This window comes from Rhea americana, unplaced genomic scaffold (genome assembly GCF_003343005.1).
Source record: "Rhea americana isolate MKP2758 unplaced genomic scaffold, rheAme1 scaffold_69, whole genome shotgun sequence".
Lineage (NCBI taxonomy): Eukaryota > Metazoa > Chordata > Aves > Rheiformes > Rheidae > Rhea > Rhea americana.
The window spans coordinates 800041-810057 of NW_028186856.1; the positions used below are offsets into that span (position 1 = coordinate 800041).

Here is a 10017-nt window from a genome sequence, read left to right on the forward strand (position 1 = left end):
CATTCCTAGACAAGGCGAATGTGAATAAACCCAGCCTAGGGTCGCCGGAAGAGTCGCTGAAAGCTTCTTTTTCTCTCCTTTCCCCCCCCCCCTTCCCGGCGCGCCGCGTTCGTGGTGCTGCTGGCGAGCGAGCGAAGGGCGAAGCAACTTAGTTTAACCGATCCCGCTTTTACAAGGTCTGCAGGACCTTCGCTTTCAAACAGCAAAGGAAATACGCGAGGCAAAGAAGAGATTTTTAAACAAGCAAAGAGACAACAATGAATTAAACTCCTSTTTCTCTCCTCTTTTAACAGGATGGTACTGGGGCAACATGAGTGTTGCTGAAGCCAAAGAGAGATTACAGGATGCCCCTGAAGGGACTTTCTTGGTTAGAGATAGTTCACATTCAGAATATCTATTGACTATTTCAGTGAAAACATCAGCAGGACTGACCAATCTGCGTATCGAATATGAGGATGGCAAGTTCAGGCTGGACTCTATCACTTGTGTCAGATCTAGACTTAAGCAGTTCAACAGCGTTGTGCATTTGATCGAGTACTATGTGCTTATGTGCAAGGACAGAACCGAAACACCTTCAAATGGAACAGTTCATCTGTACTTGAACAAACCTCTCTATACGTCAGCTCCATCTCTGCAACATCGCTGTAGAATAACTATAAACAAATGTACAAATCAGATCTGGGAACTGCCATTACCAACAAGACTAAAAGAGTACTTGAAAGAGTACCAATACCAGGTATAAATATCTTTTCTAAATGCCTCTAATGTAGAGTAACTTTTGAATGCAATTCTTAAAATCAGCCAAAGAACTGAGTAACTAGTTATACAACTCGGCATGGAATTCACTATCAAAACAGTGGCAGTTCTGGGGGAAAGGTTTTTATTTCAGATGCCACAAAGGAAGGCTTTATGTAGAGTAATCCCAGCTTGCATCTTCGGGGGTTCGACAAGGTGGCAYGCTATCTCGCGAGGAGAGAGAAGCCAGGAATCTGTCCAGATTGTGTTGCTTTGTCAATGGCATCAAACACTGCGCTAACTATCAAATGCTAGCTGAAGCGGTGGGAGGGAAAGAAACTGCAGAGTGGTCGAAGATGTATCAGAGTGCTTAAGTATCTCAGTTGTCTGATTCCAATATTCATTTGGTGCTGGTGTTCGTGTAATCTTGAAAAGTTAACTGGATCACACTGTGATAATTTTGCCAAAGKTATGCAACTAATCAAATCCAGTCCAAAAAATGATCATCTATTCACTTTTTATTGAAYTGTAATCCTCATGCTTTTCTGCAAGCAAAGGAATATTGTAAGTAATCATTTTAAAACATTGTTTTTCAGAGTTCTCTAAAAATTGGTTTTAAGGCGAAATCCCTTATCTTTCATAGGAACCCAGTATATGTTGCTGCTTATACCAGATTGGTATCCTAGAATCTTTGTTAACATGTTAACATCTTCCCAGTGGTGATATATCCATGTTGTTACTATTAAGCCTCTTTTAGTTGAGGCTTTCAGACTCTGCTGCAGACTTGCAGTTGCTCTGTTCCAATGTCAAAACATGGATATCAGCAGTTACAGCTGTCTTCTACAGTGTAGAAAATTTTCTTCAGCTTGTTTCCCAAAATATGGGGAAGTCTGGATTTGGGTTTTGGGGTTTTTTTTTGGCTTTTTTGAGATTGTTTGGGTTTTTTTCTAATTCACCATTGTAGCTATCAGATTATTACTCAATAAAGTAAACCAAATTGCACAAATATCTCAATCTTTGTATGTATAGATTTGCTACTGTTCAGGAAACAGTGATCCTATGAACTTATATTCTTTTCTAACGAATACTCAAATAAGTGTACACATATCATCAGTAATAAATTCCCTGTACTTTGGCTTTACTCAAGGTATGGTGGGATTATATTCAGATTAGTGTCTTAGAGCTCCTAAACGACTAAATTCAGCAGTTCCTGCTGAATTCCCGGTGTTAAGTGTTAGCACAGAACATCATTTTTTGTATTACTGCAGTTCTCCAAGTGGGAAGATGGGACTAAGACCCGCATGTACCCACTCCTAAGTCTAAATGAAAAGTATTTAATAGAAGAAAAATCCAGGATAAGAATAACATGAGAGTAGTAAAGCAGGAAAGTAGGGCATAGATTCATTCTCAGTCAACAATTTCATCGTTTTAACTCTTTCTCTAGCGTACCTTAATTAAAGCAAATAGACCTGTGTTTGAACAAGGAGGGTTGTCAAGACTTGCTGTGATGTAGCCCTGCCCAGGTTGAAGTAGAAACAACATAAAATAATCTTCTTGTTTTCCTTAACTGCTCTGTACTACTGTCGAGATGCTGTGTCGCTTCTCGTAAGCTCTGAGGCAATGAGCAGCTTATTTTGTTGCATCTAAACTTTTAGTGTTATGCATTCAGTTCTGTCATAAACACGCTGGCAGAAAGGAGTAGCTCTGCAGCTGAGACAGGGAAAGCACCAAGAATTCGAGGCAGAGGGGATTAGTCCCTTGATGTGGCAAGTAGTTGGTACCTTGTTGTTCCCTCTGTGGGAAAGGTGGATTTTGTCCCTCTTCCTCCCAGCTTCAACTTTCTTCCCCCGCTTTCAATGCAAGCTTTAATATTGAGATGGGTTGGAGGGAAAGTTTTCTCCTGAAAAACAGAGTAAAAGCTTTTGTTATGTAAAATTATTTTCCATGCCCTGCCAAATGTAGTAGACTGTTGGAAGTTTTTCCTATTCCGTGGTGAGCACCCTCTGACTCCCGTCCCAGAAGAGCTCTTGTATTTCAGGTATGTGTCATAATCACATGATTTTTCTGTGCTTGTCATCTGTCTCGCTAGGAACTTCCACCCAGGAGCTGAGGAACTTTGCCTGTGAACGGTGCCAGGGAGAGAACTATATTCCTGGGAATGCTTTCATTCTCCCGAATTTATTTTCTTACAGTTTTTGTCTAGCTCTACCTTGAGAGGAGATTGCTTACTGCAGCAGAAGCTATTCGGTATCGTAGCTAACACATTAACCCACTGCTATGTTAACCTCGTGTTACTGGGCATTTTTTAGCAAAGACTGTCACCTTTGCTAAGGAGATGCCTAACTTTAATTAGCCATGATATGCTTGGGGTCTCAGTGGTGAACACGTTGTATTAAAAAGTTCCCTTAAGGGTAGCCCCTGGCCAAAAGATATTAAAATCAGGAATACTTAATGGCGTAGGAAGCAAACTGAGAAGACTGCTTTGGCGTGCAGTGAGACACTCGTGTCTTGCACGTAAGAACGGAGAGACGGCTCTTCGCTGACTGCTCAGCGTAAGCAGGCAAAGGCAGCATCCACCACCCAGCAGAGCCATGCTCTGAGGAGAGATACAGGGCAGTTAGCTCATGGGATTTTTATTAGATATTTACTGCTTTCCAAAGCACAAGGGGAAATGGCAGACAAAAGACAAGGAGTGCTCGTGGGGTGGAAGGGGCAAATGGCATAGCTGATCGAGAGCAGCTGCCACAGTGCAGAGTCACGGCAGGGAGCATTCGGCGTGCCGACTTGTCCTTCGTGTTAGTTACCGTGGAGGAACATGGAGGGTCTGTAGCTATGAAGCAACGAACAATATTTTGAACAGACTGGAGGGGGAACTAGTCCTCTTTGTATGAGAGCATAGTTCTTGTCTCTGTTAGGATGCCAGCCCTAGAGTTGATGCATTACACTGGTAAAACAAAATCTTACTACAGCTTGCTGCAAGCTCTGCTTCACTCTCAGGCAGCACAGAGAAATGAATTGTTCCAGAATAAAAAGTCCAGGATAGCACAAGGGATTAGACAACAATCGTGTGATAATCTTGGGTGTAGAGCCTGTGAATTTTAGGGCATGATCACATTGTCCAAACATTTTAAAGAGTGATACAGTGCTTTTTTGACTTGTGGATGCTGCTGTGGCTTGTTCAAAGCACAAGCCTTTATATCACTGGCTCTTTAGATTCCAAAAATAACTTCTAATTGATATATGTYATCTTGAACTGCTGGCACATACTGCTCAGTGCAGCTGGTCTCAAGTGTACCATAACTGTGAGTCAAGGTACCAAAAATCATGATAAGTCTTTTTTTTTTTTTTGATGAGCGTTGATTTGGTTTTTCATTTTTGAGTCCTGAGGATTCACATTTTCCAGCTTATCTCTGGAAATTTAGTGGCTGGAAACTTCCTCATTTTAATTAAAGGAAAGCTGAGATTTCTACAATCCTAACAGGTGATGCTTGAAAAACAAATAAAAAAAAATTGCAAGGTGGATGATAAAAACAGAGTTAGTGAATTCACAAAGTTGAGCAATAAACCTAGCAGAGGCATGATCTATGGTTCCATTTTAGTTGTCTGAGTATTTCCTTGCTGCTGGTATTATCACCAGAGAAAGAAAATGGTTCAACTACAACATGGGTGGGTGGAGTGGGAATGTAACCAAGCAGCTGCACCCATTGCATTAGAAGCAATTCTCTTTTAATCTGATCTTGTCAGTATTGTCCTAATTATATTTTATGTAACCACATTCTAGATAAACAAGCCTTAATTATAACTGTGAAGGAAAATGGTTCACTAGAAGATAGGGTTTGTTTTTTGTTTATTTTTAAATTGTAAAATGATCTACTACTTACTCCTTGCTAAAGACTGTGGAGCGTTAGACTCTTAGAATCCTGTTACATCTCATCACCTTAAGAAAAACAAACCTAGCCCTAAATACAATATAAAGGATAGTGTTCTACAGTTGCATGAATTCCTATATCTTAGCCACCTCTCCTCTGTCTCAGGAAAGATCATAGAAAACCATTATTTACTTAGATGTTCTATTCAAGAGGTCTTTTTCTAGTATTCCTGATAAAATTCATATTTTTATTTTTCCTTTGGGTGTATACTGAGGTTCTAGCAGAAAGTAAGTTGCGTTCTCTCACTGCATTCCTCTTGACCCAAAACAYGTATGATGGAAATGGGAAGGGATAGCTTTAGATGTGGGTGTCGTGTCTAACAGTCATTTAAAATGAAAAAGCCCATTGTAGATTTTGCTATCAGGAAAATAAATCTAAGTATCATCTTGACTACCAGAGGAAATAATGGCTTGAGGGATTCTTAAATTTATATTACTCATTCTTAATAATCATAAGAAACCTTTCTGTGGGAGGGAAGTTTCTTTTCTTTTCTTTTTTTTTGAAAAACAACAGAAATAAAGGGAACTTGTACAAGTAAACGCTTTCTCAGTTTCCAAACAGAGTAACTAGAAACTACTTAAAAGAAACGAGCTAGTTAGTACAGTACACATAGGGAAGTGGGGATGACAAGCTGCTTTGGTATCTCAGTCTAGCTCTTGAAAACAACTTTTGTATTAGTGTCAACTTCAGCAGTTGCCAGCATTATTACTAAGCCTTTAGTATGACTGAAAAAGCCTGGAAACACCGTTCCACCAACGCATTACCTCAAATCACCACGACATGAGTTTATTTTACTACAACATGGCAGTTTGCCATGGTATTGCTCAAACTGGGTAATTTCTGCTGTGGGCTGACGACCAGTCAAAGAAACTGGAAGCCAAAGTTTTTGTTATCAGGTGCTGTGATGTCCATCTGTGCCAAACATTGCTGGCCACTATCTGTTTTATTAGACAGGGGGATTGCTACAAATGAGGTAAAGCATAGCAACCAGGAAAACAGGTGAAAAATGACTCTGCTTGTCGAGGAGGGAATTATCTGTCTAGCTTTTGGACTCCGAGAACAGGCTGGTTTTATTTTCACAGAAACAGCAGGAAAAGATCACAGAAATGTCAGCTTCTAAGAGAGATGCCATTTCTCACAAGATGCGTTCAGACGACTAAGCATCATGCCTAGAAAAAGCACAGTTAAATCACAGCAGACATTAATATGGTGAAAGGTATATTAGTAGACCTTAAAAGTCATGGGGGAGTATCTGATATCAACACCCAATTTAAAACCACATATAAAACAAAGTCTGACTAGATGATTGAATTTCAAGGGGGAAAAAAAGCTCAGAGCAAAGCCAATGTGTTGTAGTCGCAGCCTCTCCAAGGGTGAGAGCGATTAATTTATCTGTAGGGCTTTAAAATAGCCCATTCCTTAGAGAAAGAGTCCACAGAAATGTAATAACGTATTACTGTAATTATGGTATTTGATTTCCTTGATAAACTGTGGATCTTATTCTGCTTAAATCCTATTAAAAAAAAAAAAAGAATTGCCCTTGCTTTTTTTTCCCCCCAGGATCAGAGCCATTAACACTGCAGGAACTGAAACACTGAAATAAAATCATTGCATTCTATGACATTAAGGAGGAAAAACTGTAGAGCCAAAGCTATTTATGTTAGCATGAAAAAAAAAAGCTGGCATTTTGTAAGAAAAAGTTCAAATAGGTAATATTAATCAATTATCGAGTGCTGAGTGTTGCACAGGACAAGATACGTAAAAAAAAATCTCAAAATTCAATGTGCCTGCTTTAATTTTTCTTTTATTGTCAGGTAGGGTTTATGTAAACGAATCCTCTTGTTTTCGGTCAAACTGTTACATAATTGACACTTCATAGCTGAGGATTGTAATTTGGTGTACTGTCAGTTAACAAGTAGTAAATGCAGAGGTAAATTAAACGTGGAAAAGATCCAAAATCCCGTGCATATTCTTCATGGAGTTTATTGAAGTTATTATTTCTTAGGCTTTGGACCAGGCTTGATAATAAGGACTGTGAAAAACAATTGTAAGCTTGATATTTGAATGCTGTAAAATCACTTTTAATGATGCTGTGTTAAAACTGAATTGTGTCTCTCTAGGTTTCAGCCCTGAAATAGGATCTGTTYAGCTGAATGTTTTGTACCCACACTCAGCTTTTCTCAGTGGGAATCTCTGAATTTGAGGGGTTGCTCAGGACACTTAAATAACACATCTCATGCACTTTCCTTTTTCTTACCTAACTTGTTGCTTGTTGACAGTCTTTAGTGAGGACTAAGTTGTGGACCAATACTCGTGTGGTTGTTGTTTATGGAATTTTTAGCTGCCTTATTTCCTCTTAGGAAGAACAATATCCTATGGGACTGAGCCTGTACTGGCTGCAGTTTGCATACGCGTAGCGTGGGCGGCGGACTTCGCRTTCAGAGGGCATCAGGGTAAAGCGAAAAGTCATTTCCTAAAAAATGAACATCAATAGGGTTTGATGTTTTTAGCCTGCACCACTAGGTAGAGAGAGGAAAATGAGTCGGGAAACCGAAATCCTTATGCAATGACATTGCAGTAGAAGTGGCATCACAGCTCCTTCGTGAGAAAATTAGCTGAAGCCCTGCAGACACGCGTTGCCTGCAAGGCAGGCAGACTGCAAGAAGGTAACTGTTTTCTGGAAGGTCATCTGTCTAAGTCTCCTGTTGGAAGATGTTGTGCCTGCGTCAGGCTGCTTAACTTGCCCGTGGTAACCATGAGCAGATATAGGTTTCACTTTGAAAGAGGACAAAATAGACTGGGTGAATTTTTAATCATAGTTTTTTTTTCTGTTTGAAATCGGGGCATAAGGAAGAAGTATAGAGAGTGGCAAATCCCTTAACAGGCTACCTGCAAAAACTTCCTGTGAATCATCACTAGCTCCTTAAAAGTTTAACCTGAAAGTAAGAGCTTTTAGAAATATATGTACCGCATATAAGAACAGAAATAGAAGTTTCTCAGGAAGATTTAGAATAGCAGATTAGAACAGATTTCTGAAGAAAGAAATAGATGACAAATAGTAGTACTTACTCTCCTCTTTACCTCCCAATCTTTATCTAAAACATTCCAATCTTTACCTAAAATACTAGACAATCTGTTCATATGCTGTAAACATATGAACAAACAAAATAAGCTGGTTTTGTGAGGTTTCAGATTTGATTCTTAAATTCCTTTTACTTATTTGTCAATGCTTGTTTTCCATGTTAATTTGAGGATTTTCTTTGTTCTCACAATAGCAAGACAGTTGCTTTATATTCTTGAAACATTTTTATAAATCTGGAATAAACATTTAGAGGCTTTCAGTATTTCATCTGCCTACTAAAAACATCTTTCAATTACACTTGTGTGTTTCACATATAAGAAAATTAAGAAAAAAATGGAGAATTACATTAATTCATATATTTAAAGAGAATGGAGTAAAAATTCCTTGTCAGAGAAATATGGAGTTACATTTTGCAAATATTCATTGCAGGTTTTCTTATTACAATTCATGCAGAGATTCCTTTTTTTTTTCTGGAATGAGCATGCCATTTCAGCATGCCATCTGGAATGAGCAAGCCACCTACATCTGATGCCTGCTTCTTTTCTTAGAACCATTGTACATATAATTTTTGGCTAGAGATTATCTGTATCAAAGTAAACAGCATTAAGAATTAATTCATTCCAGTACTGCTAATAAATAGTTACTTTTATTACGAAAACAAACGTAAGTGTATAGTACTACACAGTCATTTCAAATGTCACACTTTAATATGTATTTTGAAACATTCTGTACTATATTTTACCTACATGATGGATGTGCCTTTAATAAAATAATAGCTTTAAGAAAGTTCATGACAAGCGTTACTTACATTTTATATCCATTGCTCTCTTTGAACTGTGTTTAATTTAAAGCTTTTACTATCTGTATAAACAGAAAGTTTTGAACTACCAGAGTAATTTAATCGGCAGCTCAGGGGCTGACCCCAGGCAGTGGCACACTTCAGTCCTGCCTGTCATCTTTTCCCAAGGCRACGAGGAATCGCTTTTTGGTTGCAGATGCAACCTGGACCATGCCAGCCCCCTCCCCAGCCGGAGACCAGCTGCTGTCGGGAAGGTGAGGAGTCCGGGATCCAGCGCAGCTGGGTCTGCAAACTAGGCAGCCACCCCACACTGAAAGTGTCCCTTCTTGGCAATCATCAGCCTGACCGTCAGTGACAGGCTCAGGAGAGAGGGCTGGCAGCACCTGGGAGGGCCCCGCACGCYGAGGGCCGTGTGCTGGGATGAGGGTGAGGAGGAAGAGGAGGAAGACGAAGGGAAGGCGTGGCTGCATATGAAGGAGGTGGACGGCAGTGGCTTGCAAGCCCCTCATCTGGTCCTCAGGCCACTGAGTTTCAGCCACACTGACTTACATTTTAATAGTCTTTTTGAGATACATCACGTTCAGGAATGTTTTCTGTGCTCTTCTTTCTAAAAATGACAGGCAACCATATAATATATGTTCCTTTTTTCCATCTTCATTTCAGAGGTTTTGTGAGAGATTTAACCAATTAGATGTGTTTTTAATAAACAAATCTAGAGGCTCATATTTCTTTTCTTTTGTGCTTAAAGTTGGAATGCTATCCTACAGACAATTGAAAACAGCATAGTCCTAATAGATTAAATCTGTTTGCACAAGTTTTAAAAAACAAATTTTGGCTCTTGTTATCAGCAGAAACAAATTAGTACATAGAAAACAAAGAAAATATGTACATGCTAGCATAAAGCTTGACTCCAATTAGCATAGAGCTAATAAGCTCTATTTTTTTTAATTTAAAAGCTCTTGAGAGCTTTTAAAAAATCTTATTATACTTGTGCAGTGTTTCTAAAAAGATTCAGGACTTTTAATTGTTTTTTTTAAGTGTATGGTTAATTGAAAAATCTGGCATTCTGATCTGTAATAACCCACATGTAGAAGAGACTAGCACTTTCAGAAGAGATGCTGCTTAGCTTGGTTCCCATAGCCTTGGACTCGTCACCCTGAATTCAGCAGTTCACAAAACTGTGGCCTGATGACTACTGGTGATCCCCCAATCCACAGAACCACACTGAATATGATTTTAACTTAGAAGTCTGACAATAGCACTGTAGCCAGCCTCTGATAAATGTGCAGGGTGAACAGCGGACCATTGATCTGAAAAGTTTGGGAAATACTGTTCTAATGTTTAGCTAAGGTTAGCTTTCAGATTTGAGCACATTTAGTGGGGAGTCGAGCTGAACACAAACTGGCTAAAATATTTTTTTTTCCTAAAACTGGAACGGAACTGAACTGTTCTTTTGAAGTTTTGTTGAACTT

The 10017-nt window shown here is 39.2% G+C and overlaps 1 protein-coding gene across 1 annotated transcript; it reads left to right on the forward strand.

Moving 5' to 3' along the window:
- The first annotated feature begins 296 nt into the window (after positions 1–296).
- Positions 297–1712, forward strand: SOCS2 (suppressor of cytokine signaling 2). Its single transcript, XM_085321345.1, has one exon. It carries the CDS (start codon positions 311–313, stop codon positions 740–742), a length of 432 nt encoding a protein of 143 aa, XP_085177471.1. The 5' UTR covers positions 297–310; the 3' UTR covers positions 743–1712.
- Positions 1713–10017: the final 8305 nt, after the last annotated feature.